Raw genomic sequence first — 12,876 nt, forward strand, 5'->3', positions numbered from 1 at the left:
GATTTGTAAGGTAGAATTGGGATCATGATAGTGGGGGGGAGGAAGCATTTAGGAACTAGAGGAAAGTTGTTTCATCGTTGCTACATTGGACACTGACTGGCTCATCTCCTCCCCAAGACTCTTCTGTAAGGGGACGTCCAGTGGCCTACAAATGGGCTTTGGGTCTCCACTTCGCACTCCCCTACTCATTCACTATGATATAATTTTTTGTTCTGATGATGCCTGGTACTTGATCCCTTCAACACCTCGTGATCAAACAGGCTGGTATGCTTCTTCCATGTGAGCTTTGTTGCTTCTGAGCTAGATGGCCGCTTGTTTACCTTCAAGCCTTTATTTAAGACCCCAGATGCTATCTCTTTTGATAACCAGGCATCATCAGCTTTCTTCACCACATTTGCTTATGCCCCCATTTGTCTTCAGTGATTGTATCCGGGAGGTGAGCACACAAGGATATGGTTTTTGTTCTTTGATCCCTGATAAATGATCCCTTCGGCACCTCATGATCACTCAGGTTGGTTTGCTTCTTCCATGTGGGCTTTGTTGCTTCTGAGCTAGATGGCAGCTTGTTTACCTTCAAGCCTATATGACCCCAGCCACTATATCTTTTGATAGCCAGGAACCATTAGCTTTCTTCACCACATTTGTTTATTCACCCGCTGTCTTCAGTGATTGTGTCAGGAAGGTGAGCATTATAGAATGCCAGTTTAATAGAACAAAATATTCTTGCATTGACGGAGTACTTGAGTGGAGACCCATTGTCCATCTCCTACCTTAGTACTAAACCTATAAATATATGCACGCGGATTATTTCCCCATCCTCATATATAAATATATTTGCTTATGTACATGCCTTTATTTAGACTTCTATAAATGCCCTTTGCCTCCTAGCTTTTCCCTCTATTTCCTTTTACTTTCCCTTGTCCCACTATTATGTTCAGCCTTCATCTGGGTTTCAGTAATTCTTCTCGATTACATTTAAAGTAGAATATTTTGTTTTCCTGTAAGAACAAAATATATTGCCCTCTTTATAGTTTATTAGGCTCTTTATTCTTTTCTTCTATAAGTACTTGACTCTTGGAATACCTCTACATATATAAAACTATACCAGAAAAGTCATCGCTGATATAATTTCCTTTACAGCTCTCGTAGGTATTTGTTTTCTATAGCTGCTATAACAAATTCCTACAAAGTGGGTAACTTCAAACAGCAGAGATTTACATTATCGTTGTTCTGGAAGCCGGAATTCCTCATCTGGGACATACCCTCTCCGAGTCTTTAGGAAATACTCTTCCTGTATCTTCCAGCTTTTGATCCCCATCTTGGTCTTCATGTAGCCATTTTCCTTCTGCGTCTCTTTTCCTCGTAAGGACACCAGTCATAATGGATTGGGTCTACTCGACTCCGATATGACTCCGTATTAACTTAATTACATCTGCAAAGATGCTGCTTTCTAACAAGGTCACATTCACAGACCCTAGAAGTTAAGACTTGAGCCTACCTTTTCAGAGGGCCCAAATGAACCCATAATCAAGGCTTCAAATTCATTTCATTCCTGTTACACCTCCTGCTGAGAATTTACTTTTTGTTCCATCTCAGATTTACTGAATCATAATCTGTATTTTAATAAGACTCAGCAAGCAGGGCCTTGACCTGGAAAGAATTAGTTCAGTGCCCTCCCTGTAACAAATAACTCTCTGGTTTTCTTAATAGAACTCCTCATAGCTGATTGGGAGAGTGGGGTTCCCTGGGCCAGCTACCTCAGGCTGGAATCAGGAAGAGAATTGACTGACAGTGTCTCTGTCCTCTTTCCCCAGAGGAGGAAGCTTGATGCTGTATATTACTATATGCGCAGTTTAGCTGCCAGCAACCCCATCCTGACGGCCAAGGAGAGTCTGATGAGTTTGTTTGAAGAGACCAAACGAAAGGTGAGTAGGGGGTGCAGTCAGGAACTTTCCTTCTTTGTAGAATGTATTCCTTTTAATGCTTCTCTGTCCTCAAAGGAATGGCTAATGAAAGACCTGTTGATGGGGGATCAGTCCTTGTGCAGAACCACACTGTGATCTTCAGGAAAACTTTTATGGGCTTTTGGGTGTACATGTTCTACAACGTTTAGTTTGCTCGAGCTCCAGAATTAGTAACTTCAGTGAGACAAAGAAGATGCTAACTCTCTACATTGAAACTATGATAAAATCTTTACCTTTCATAGTCCTTAGACACCAAACACAAGTGAGGCTCATTTCTTCATTAATTGACTCTTAGGTAGCATCTGAGTTTGTGTATTTGCATATCATATAGGCAGAACAGATGGAAAAGAAGCAACACGAAGAATTGGAACTGAACTCTGACCAATGGCGGAAAGGAAAGAAGTCTACTTTCCGGCATGTTGGAGATGACACCACTCGCCTAGAGATTTGGATTCATCCATCCCATCCCCGGTCCTCGCAGGGTACTGAATCTGGGAAGGATTCCGAGCAGGAAAATGGACTAGGCAGCCTGAGTCCCAGTGATGTGAGTACCTGTGGGTGATAATGAGCCAACCTAGCCAAGGAAGTACGGGTGCCCCAGTTGATGTAACCGTGAGGTATTCCATAGCATTTCCCCTAAACTACCAGGAAGAAAAGCCACTCTAGGCTTCCTGATGCCCTTAACCATCTCCCTCACCTAAACTTGCCTTGTCTTTATTTTGCTCTTTCCTCTTCCACCACTGTGTGGCACTGTAGAATTTAATAAAAGTAGTTCTCTAGGTGAAGATTGATTTAGTCTAGTGTTAGAATTTTTTGATGATTTGGTTTAAGATTTGGTAATATGCTTTAGGAGTAAGTGTCAGATCCTGTAAAAGGAAGCTTCAAAAAATTCTTGGAAAAATGGAATTGAAACATACTGGTATTTTTCTACGAACCTTTTGAAGCTCCCTTGTATTTTTTCCTTTGGGTTGGCCGTCTATTTAGAGCAGGTGCTAAAGTAACTTGGGTAGGTTGGTTAGTCTGGCTTGTTATCAGCCATTTATGGGATAGTTTCTCATGGCTCTTAGGCTGAGGCTTTTACCTAGGGTTAAGGAAATAACAGTGGAATATCACAGACTCATTTGCAAGATTTTCTTTTATTTTGCTCAAAGAATCATTAGTGAGTGCTTACAGTATACTGGGCACTGAGAATACAGTGAACAAAATTGTACTTGTTCTCAAGGAACATTGCCCTTGATCAAGCCCTACTGGTTCTGTGTATCTTTAGAGTGAAATTTCTAGAGTAGGTAAACTAGCTACCGTATATACTTGAGTATAAGTCGACCTGAATATCAGCTGAGGTATCTAATTTTACCACAAAAACTGCATTAAAAATGTGCTGGAAAAACTCAGCTTTGAGGCATCTAATTTTACTAGAAAAACAGCATTAAAAATGTGCTGAAAAAACTCGGCTTTGAGGCATCTAATTTTACTACAGAAACAGCATTAAAAATGTGCTGAAAAAACTCAGCTTATACACGAGTATATACAGGGTCATGCTATAAATTATTTGACCATTGTACTGAAGGTAATAAGAATGATTTTAAATTAGGGAATAGTTTGTTATAGCTGCATTTTAGCAAGATTGCTCTGGCTGAGTTCTGAAAATTTTTATTGGAGACAACTAGAAATGAATCCAAGAGAGTGCTACAGTTATTCAAGTAAGGTATTAAAGGGGCCTGAAGCAAAAAAAGTACTTTGGAGATTGGGAGAAATGACCGTTTATGAGCTTTATTAATAAACGGGAACCCACAGGACTTGGTTGGACATGGTGAGTTGAGGGAGGAGTTAAGAGTAATACTAAAAAAATAAAATAACACTTAAACTTCTTAGATTATGCAAATGATGACCCACCCCCTGATATAGAGAATAAAGATAGCGCTTGGAGAAAGGTGATCTAATTTTGGACATGTTGAGTTTTTCCTTCCAACTGTGCATTTAAGGAGCCCTGGTGGTACAATGGTTAAGTATCCTACTGTTAACCAAAAGTTTGGCTGTTTGTATCCAACCAGTGGCTCCATGGGAAAAATACCTGGTGACATGATTCCGTAACGATTACAGGCAAGAAAACCTATGGGATGGTTCTATTCTGTAGCCCATGGGGTTGTGATGAGTCAGAGTTGACAGAACTAAACAATCATATGAGACACTGAAGTGGAGATACTCAGACTTGAAAAGATATGTGGATCTGAAGCTGAGGAGATTGGTCTAGGCTAGAGATAATCATCTTTGAAGGCAATTTGTTTATAAATGATAATGATGCCATGAAAGCTGATTAAATTACTGAAGGCAAAACAATGACAAATAAGGTGAAGTTGTAAGAAAAAAAGGAGATACACAATAGGGTGAGGTTTTTACAGAGGCAAGCAAAGGAGTAGGATCCAAACACTGGTGAGTTAATTAGCTTACAAGAGGAGGAGTTGGGAAGGCTGGTAAATTTGTGATGGTGGTAGGAGGAAGTTTTTGACGCTTTGTATTTTGTCATTGAAGTTGAAGAACATGTATGCTAAGGCCAAGTCATAGGTCATGGGAGGAGAAATTTTTTTTTTTGGTGTTTAATTTAAAATTTTCATCAGTTGTTGTATTTTCTTCTTGGTGGATAGCTGTTTTCTTGAAACTACCAACTCCCAGGGTGGTGTAGTATGTGCTTGGGACCAGGTATTTTTGTCTGTGATAACCGTATGTCTGGGTACTTTGGAGATGTTGCGTCTTGTGATAAAGTACCTCACTGCTGCCCTCGTCTAGTATGCATAGTATGCTTCCTAAACTGGATCCTCTTTGGGGCATTAGCTACATAGCCCAGTCCAAGTGGTATTTAAAAAGGAAACATTAAGATCAATTTAAGAAAACAATAAAAAAAGAAAGAAAGAAAGCATTTTGTAGTTCTGTTTACACTGCCTTCAGAATTGGGATAGTATCTCTTCTGAAGGATATAACTAGTTTATTACAAGTTTTATTTTTATTTTTCTCTTTATTTGATGTACTATATATATGTTTGTGTCCTATGTGCATCTCAGAGAAAGCATTTTCAGCATCGTTAAACTCATTCAATTTTTGTTAATAATCTTAGTTTTAATTTTGCATGCAATATAAATATGTTCTTGGTAGAAACTACAAATAATTAGACAGAAGTAGAGTAAAATGTAATTGTTTTCTAACCTATTCTTTTGAAATGTTTTATTGTGCATTAGGTAAAGGTTTACATTGTAGTTCTAAACTGTTAAAGCTTCTTATATCTTCAGCTTGTACATCGTCCTTGAGTAACTTCCCTTAATTTCTTTTCAGTTTACATCTGTGAGCTTGGTCTTTTCGTTCTAGACTGCTACCACTTGAGGAAGAAGTCTGTGCACTTTCATATCTCTTCATTTATCCAGCAGGAAACCACAGTGTCTTTTTTACCTACTTTCTCAGGCCAGTCAGCTTCCCATAGTCTTTTCTTTTCTTGCAGGAGGCCCCAAGAACTCAACTTGTTTTGACCCTTTCTTGAAACACAAGACTGTTGAGAAGTGAGGATTTATTTGACATGTGAGGGGGCTTCAAAAAAATCATGGAAAAATAACATTAAAAGATAATGGCATTTTCCCTGAGGTTTTTTGAAGCCTCTTGTTAGAATGCTTAGGCATGGGAGATACAGAGTAAAACAACTGTAAACAATTAACCTCAGAGAACTTTCTGTCATGTGGAGAAGACAGAAACATAAAGATATGATGATAATTCAGTGTCGGAAGTGCTGTGATACAGGCTTGGGGCTAGGTGGCATTTCATGCTAAGTCATAATAAAAGCTTTTCTACACTGAGGCATGAACCCTTGAAAGAGGCCTGTGAAGCCTTAGGGAATTGTGTAACTAGACACAATGAGGTATGTATAACAGGCACTCTTTGTAATACTTCCAGTATTAAAGGTACTTTTTAAAATTAAAGAATTAATACTAAATTGTACTTAAATCAATCAAGTGTACGTGAAGTTTAGTGTGGAAGTCATTTGTATTCCTACCTTCAAAGATAGCACTGTTAATGGTAGAAGTCCTTTTCCCAAAGTGGGAGGTACCACCCCCTGGGGAGGGTGTGCTGATGCTGAAGCAGATACCTATACTTTAGCCTGGATTATGGGCTATAATACAAATGCTTTAATTGTCAGGAGGTGCTGAGCTTTTTTTTTTTGAAAAGGGGTATAGTCCAAATAACTTTGGGAACATATGTTCTAGACCTGCGTAAGCATTTGTTAATGTGTATGTGTGTAACCATACTGATAGACACTTGACTATATGGAATATATTGTTGTTAGGTGTGTGGAGTTGATTTTGACTCCATAACCCCATGTAACAGAATAGAGCTCCCACATAGGGTTTTCCAGCCTATGATCTCTACCGGAATAGATCCAGTCTTTCTCCTGTGAATCTGCTAGAGGATTCCAACTGCCACCCTTTTGGACTGTATGTAACCCAGGAACTGCCTGTATGCTACTATGCAACTTGGATTTTAAATTGAATCAGTTGGACAACTGTGTTATGCAGCACACATTATTGGTAAGTGCTGTTGAATCTTGAGTGAGTTCCGACTCATAGTGGCAGAAGTGACGGAAAGAAACACTGCCTAGTCCTACACCATTCTCATAATCATTGCATTTGAACCCATAATTAGAGCCACTGTGTCACTCCATCTTGTTAAAGATGTTTTTCTTACTTATTTATTGGCTGACCACCTTCTTTACCAAGTGTGATGTTCTTCTCTAAGACTGGACCCTACTGGTAACATGTCCAGACGACATTAGGTAAATTCTCACCATTCTTGCCTTTAAGGCACAGTCTGGCTGTACTTCTTCTAAGACAGACTTGTTCGTTCTTCTGGCAGTCCATGGTATTCCTTGCCAACACCATATTGCAAAGGCATCAATTCTTCCAAAAGCCGTCATGCTATGCAAAATTGTGCTATAAAAACCCACAGGGTTTATGGAGAAAAAAAAGTCAGGCTCATAACACTAAAAAATGTACTTACTCAGTGACATTAAAAAAAAAGATAGGAATTCAGTAAAAACAATATTAGTTTTTGTGTTTTTAACATGTTAAGTGGTTAAGACATACTAAGCCAGTGGTTCTCAACCTTCCTAATGCCGCGACCCTTTAATACAGTTCCTCATGTTGTGGGGACCCCCCCTTCCCAACCATAACATTATTTTCGTTGCTACTTCTTTACTGTAATTTTGCTACTGTTATGAATTGGGTAACCCCTGAAAGGGTCATTTGACCCCCAAAGAGGTCGCGACCCACAGGTTGAGACCCGCTCTACTAAGCACTCCGATAATTATGGTACTTTATCTTTAAAAAGACCTGAAGTTTGAAAGCGTTGCAGCTGGTGAGTTAAGTGGTGGAAGGAGAATTATCACAAATCAGATGGACAGTTGGAACACCAAATATGAATCAGTATAGCTGGTATGTTCACAGGGCAAATTAAGGTAGCTGGTGGATGGCAGTGTAGTGGTTACACTTTGGGTCTTCAGGAGAAAGATAAAGCTTTCTACTCTCGTAAACAGTTACAGTCTTGAAAGCCACGGGGGGTGGGGGTGGGGGGGTGTTCTATCTACTTTGTCTTGTAGGGTCTCTATGAGTCGGAATCGACTAATGGCAGTGAGTTTGGTTTTTAGCTTGGTACATGCTTGCGGTGTGTGTTATATGCATTGTGTTCGTTCTTAATGGCTTAGTCCAGCTGGGTGTAGTTTACTACTCTTACTTAGTGAACAAAATCATGCATAAACCCTTAATTTGTGTTATGTTCAAATTGTCTCCTAATGCATTGATCACAGTGAAGCAAACTGTATTTTCAAAACAAGCACTCTAGCAGAACTGAGTGTGTATCTGCCGTCCAGGAATATATTAGTATGTTCTTAGTCTGACTGCATGCTATCTCATTGTAAAGACGTATATCATTTACTTAATATATCTATTCAAATATTTGCTGTGAATTGCTTGTTCATTTTAATTGCCATCTTATCTTTCATCGGTGGAGCCTTGGTGGTGTGGTTGGTTACATGTTGGGTTGCTATCTACAAGGTCTGCAGTTCAAAACTACCAGTCATTCCTTGGGCAAAAGATTTAAGACTTTCTACTCCCATAAAGAGTTACAGCCTCTTTTCTACCCTGTCCGACAGGGTCTCTATCAGTTGGGATCTACGTGATGGCAGTGAGTGAGCTTTAACAGCACTTGCTCCTTTGACAGCACTTACAGAGTTTCTAGCAGAAACTACTAAAATTTAGATCCATGAGTAGAAAATTGACAGTTTGGCCTCAGGTGGTGGTTCTTAATGATAATAAAGACAGAACTAGTTAGTTTTTTTTTGTTGTTTTTTTTTTTAACATTGTATTAGGGGCTCATACAACTGTTATCGCAATCCATACACACATCAATTGTGTAAAGCGCATTTGTACATCATTCTCAAAACATTTTCTCTCCACTTAGACCCCCGACATTAGGTCCTCATTTTTATTAGTTAGTTTTCTATCTGCTAAGCCCAGACTTTAGTTTTCTCTGAATGGCTCAAGAGGTTAGCTTGCCGGTTACTGGTTTTCAGCCTTGACGTGGTTGGAGTTGGATATCCAGCGTGGGAAGCCACTGCCAGCCTCGACAGCAAGTGTCTTCCTTTGTAAGCTATTGAGGATCACGTTTACACTCACCTTGTAGAAGTCAGACTGCTTAGTCAGTGTTGCCGGGTCCGGAGCATTCTTTAGTAGATGTGCCTTCTGCCGTGGCCCAGCTCCCTTTAGAAGTTGAAAACGGGTACTGCTTGACAAATGGGTTGTTGCTAGAGAGGAGACCGAGACTTCCACAGGAGCCAGGTTCTCCTTTGGTGCATGGGTGCCTGTCAGTTAACTGGTCCCCTGTGATATACTTCTGGATTCTGGGAATAGTAATTATTTGTGGAGTTTTTCACTATTCACTTGTCATGTCTGTTTTGATAGTCCAACAAAAATACATGTCTGCATTGATATTTAATGCAATTAAAGCATCACTATTCCAGTCATTAAACTTGTTAGAATGGAAGTAGGTTAATTTGTTGTTGTTGTTGTTCAACAGTTTGCTGCTTGAAAAAGTGTGAGGACTGGTTTTCTAGGTAATGCCTTGGGTACTCAACTCAAATATGCTGAAGATACTACCATTGCATTGTGTCTTGGCTGTTAGAGGAAGTTGCCAACGGTTTGGCTAAAGTAGGGCACCTTTTTTTTTTTTTTAATTTATTTAAAGAATTTATTTCTTTCTAAAATGTGAAACACAAATGTCTGCTTACTGTACAAAAGTTTTGGAAATGCAGATACATAATGTATTTTTACCACCTTGAGGTAACCACTGGCATATGTTCTGCCTGTGTGTTTGTATAGGGCATAGCATTTAGATGAAAAATGTCTAATATCTAATACTTAGAAAACCAGAAGGGAAAAAAATTTATGTCTGCTTATTAAACAACCTGGAATCTAACTGAAAAATTAGTATTCTAATTTTTTAAGCCAATACAGTTTATCTTCCTGATTATCTTTACTGTTAGCTTCCTGTTTATCAAATTGATGCAATAGACACCTTAAAATGGCTTCCCTCCCACACTTAGAGGGAAGCTTCTTAAGCTATATGAATAAGGGAAAAGAAGTTAAAAAAAAATTTAGCCTCCTACTAGGACCAAGTATTGTTTTGAAAGAAGAGTATGAGGGTCCAGATCATGAGGCAGCATCTTGAGCTATTGCTAATTTGTGGGGTAGGAATTCATTTGAATCCTCTTTGGCTTTGTTTGGGAAGCTGAGTTCTACCTAGAGAAGTTTGTAGTCAGTCGTGCTGGGGTTGGTTTCTAGGTGAGGTTGAAGGAAATTTAGTGGAGAAGTGATTGTTTTTTAAACATTTTGATTAAGTATTTTGAACAAATAATATAGCATGTATGTGTATATATGCATAAGATTATCACCCGTTTCTCACACTGTTACTTGCATTTGGTTTTAGTTTCTTCATTGGGCTTTGGAGATCATTCTATGAGTGATTGCCTCCATGTTCATTGCCTCTCTGGAATGAACTAGCTGGAAGTTTGAAGGTTTTCATAAACTCAGTCCAGCATCTTATATGTCAGAGACAGGCTAGAACAAAGGTTAACAGGTTTGAGTCTTAAGTTCAAATCCTAGCTTCAGCAGTTACCAGCTGTGAGTTTTAGGATAAGTTCCTTAACTTGATTGACCTTCAGTTTCCTCACCTGTAAGATGACGATAATGATAGGGTAATAAGGTAATGCGTGTAAAGAACAATAAGTAGCAAAATGTAAGTTCTCATATACTAGTGGCAATATTTGTTATTTGCCTACGTATTCCTTTGAGGCGGTTAGGTTGCTCTTGTTACTATCTCCAACCAAATTAAACAGTGAGTTTTGGCAATTCACAAATAGGCAGCCCAGCTTTCTCATAACCATTTGCTTTTGTGACCCTTTGAAAGTACCCCTGAAGTAGGTTAAAGCAGTTCAGGCTTTTGAGAAGTGTTAAAAGTGGTTTCTCAGAATCTGTTTACCATTGTAAGACCCCCAAACAGGTCTGACTGTTGGGCACAAGGAAGTGTTTAAATCAATGGGTTATTGTTGTTTTATTGTGTCTAGCATGTTGTTGTCATTGGTGTTGACCCAGAAACTATTTAGCAGTATATTCTGACATGCTCAGCTGTCTAGTAGCACAGGAACACTGAAGGTGTCCCTTCTATTTCCAAATGAACTGGTCATCTGTGGGAATGAAGACCTGCATATAGAGAGAGCTCTGGGACAGCTTCTTTCCTCAACATTCTGTTGAAGTCAAGCTGGGTGAAATGTGAGAAATTAGCTACACTCCCTAAGTGTGTGAACTGAGAATCTTCAGGTACGTTCTTGTATAATCTGCATGCCACCTACAAAATACATTGGTTAGAAATACACATTTATCAAGGGTTCATGAGGGAGGGGGGAAAATGAGGAGCTGATAGTAAGGGCTCAAGTAGAAAGCAAATGTTTTGAGAATGATGATGGCAACAAATATACAAATGTGCTTGACACAATGGATGTATGTGTGGATTGTGATAAGAATTGTACAAGCCCCCAATAAAATGATTTAAAAACAGAAAGTCAGAAGCAAAAAAAAAAAGAAAGAAGAAAGAAATACACATGTTTTGGAGTTTTTCATAGCCCCTCATTTTATTATTTATTTGTATTGTCATAAAATGTATGTACCAAAATGTGCCATTTTGACCATTTGTAAGTGCATAATTCAGGAACTTTAATTAGATTCTAAACCCTATTGTGCAACCATCACCACTATCTTTTTAAAAAAATATTTAATCATTTTATTGGGGGGTCGTACAACTCTTAGCACAATCTATACATCCATCCATTGTGTCAAGCACATTTGTACATTTGTTGCCATCGTCATTCTCAAAACATTTGCTTTCTGCTTGAGCCCTTTGGAATCAGTCCTCATTTTTTCCTCTCTCTCCCTGCCCCTCCTCACCCCCATGAACCCTAGATAATTTGTAAATTTTTATTATTTTGTCATATTTTACACTGCTGATGTCTCCCATCACTCACTTTTCTGTTGTCCATCTCCCAGGGAGGAGGTTATTTGTAGATTTCTTGTAATCAGTTCTCCCTTTCCACCCCACTCTCCCTCTACTCTCCCTGTATCGCCACTCTCACTACTGGTCCTGAAGGGATCATCCGCCCTGGAATCCTTGTGTTTCCAGTTCCTATCAGTACCAGTGTACATCTTCTGGTCTTGCCAGATTTGTAAGATAGAATTGGGATCATGATAGTGTGGGGTGGGGGTGGGGGAGTATTTAGGAACTAGAGGAAAGTTGTATGTTTCATCATTGCTATGATGCACCCTGACTGGTTTGTCTCCTCCCTGTGACCCTTCCGTAAGGGGATGTCCACTTGCCTACAGATGGGTCTTGGGCCCTCAATCTGTACTCTCCTTCATTCAAAATGATTTGATTTTTTGATACCTGATACCTGATCTATTTGACACCTCATGATCACACACGGTGGTGTGCTTATTCCATGTGGGCGTTGTTGCTTCTGAGTTAGATGGCTGCTTGTTAATCTTCAAACCTTTAAGACCCCAGACACTGTATCTTTTGATAGCCAGGCACCATCAGCTTTCTTCGCCACATTTGCTTATGTACCCATTTGTCTTCAGCGATCTTATTGGGAAGGGGAGTACACATGATATGATTATTTGTACTTTGATGCCTGATAACTGATCCCTTTGGCACCTTGTGATCACACAGGCTGGTGTGCTTCTTCCATGTGGGCTTTGTTGCTTCTGAGCTAGAAGGCCACTTGTTTATCTTCAAGCCTTTAAGACCCTAGATGGCTATATCTTTTGATACCCCGGCTCTATCAGCTTTCTTAACCACATTTGCTTATGTACCTGCTTTGTCTTCAGCAATCATGTCAGGAAGGTGAGCATCATGGAATGCCAGTTAAATAGAACAAAGTGTTTTTGCATTAAGGAAGTGCTTGAGTGGAGGCACAATGTCCCATCTGCTACCTTAATACTAAACCTATAAATATAAGCACATAGATCTATTTCCCCACCCTCATATATAAATATAACTACATATATACATGCCTATATGTAGACCTCTATAAATGCCCTTTGCCTCCTAGTTCTTTGCTCTATTTCCTTTGACTTTCCTCTTGTCCCACTATCATGCTCAGTCTTCATTTGGGTTTCAGTAATTCCTCTCAGTTACATTACCCTTGATTACGCCTTACTAGGCCTCCTTCACCCTCCTCACCACTGGTTTGGATCACTTGTTGTTCCCTTGTCCCTGGGTTTGTTAACACCACTTCCTTTCCCCCTACTTCCCCCTCTCCCATGTCACCCCG

The 12,876-nt window shown here is 39.4% G+C and overlaps 1 protein-coding gene across 2 annotated transcripts in view; it reads left to right on the plus strand.

Annotated features, from left to right (window-relative positions):
* SMG6 (SMG6 nonsense mediated mRNA decay factor) overlaps nucleotides 1–12,876 on the plus strand; it is a 268,155-nt gene that overhangs the window by 20,855 nt on the left and 234,424 nt on the right. For both annotated transcript variants that reach the window (XM_004706874.3, XM_045299570.1), the window contains exons 7-8: nucleotides 1,815–1,925; nucleotides 2,296–2,508. In XM_004706874.3, the coding sequence (XP_004706931.1) occupies nucleotides 1,815–1,925; nucleotides 2,296–2,508 (324 nt within the window). The remainder of the gene's footprint in view (nucleotides 1–1,814; nucleotides 1,926–2,295; nucleotides 2,509–12,876) is intronic.

The sequence above is a fragment of the Echinops telfairi genome, unplaced genomic scaffold (assembly GCF_000313985.2).
Source record: "Echinops telfairi isolate 266 unplaced genomic scaffold, ASM31398v2 ScPeMD7_7458;HRSCAF=8496, whole genome shotgun sequence".
NCBI lineage: Eukaryota > Metazoa > Chordata > Mammalia > Afrosoricida > Tenrecidae > Echinops > Echinops telfairi.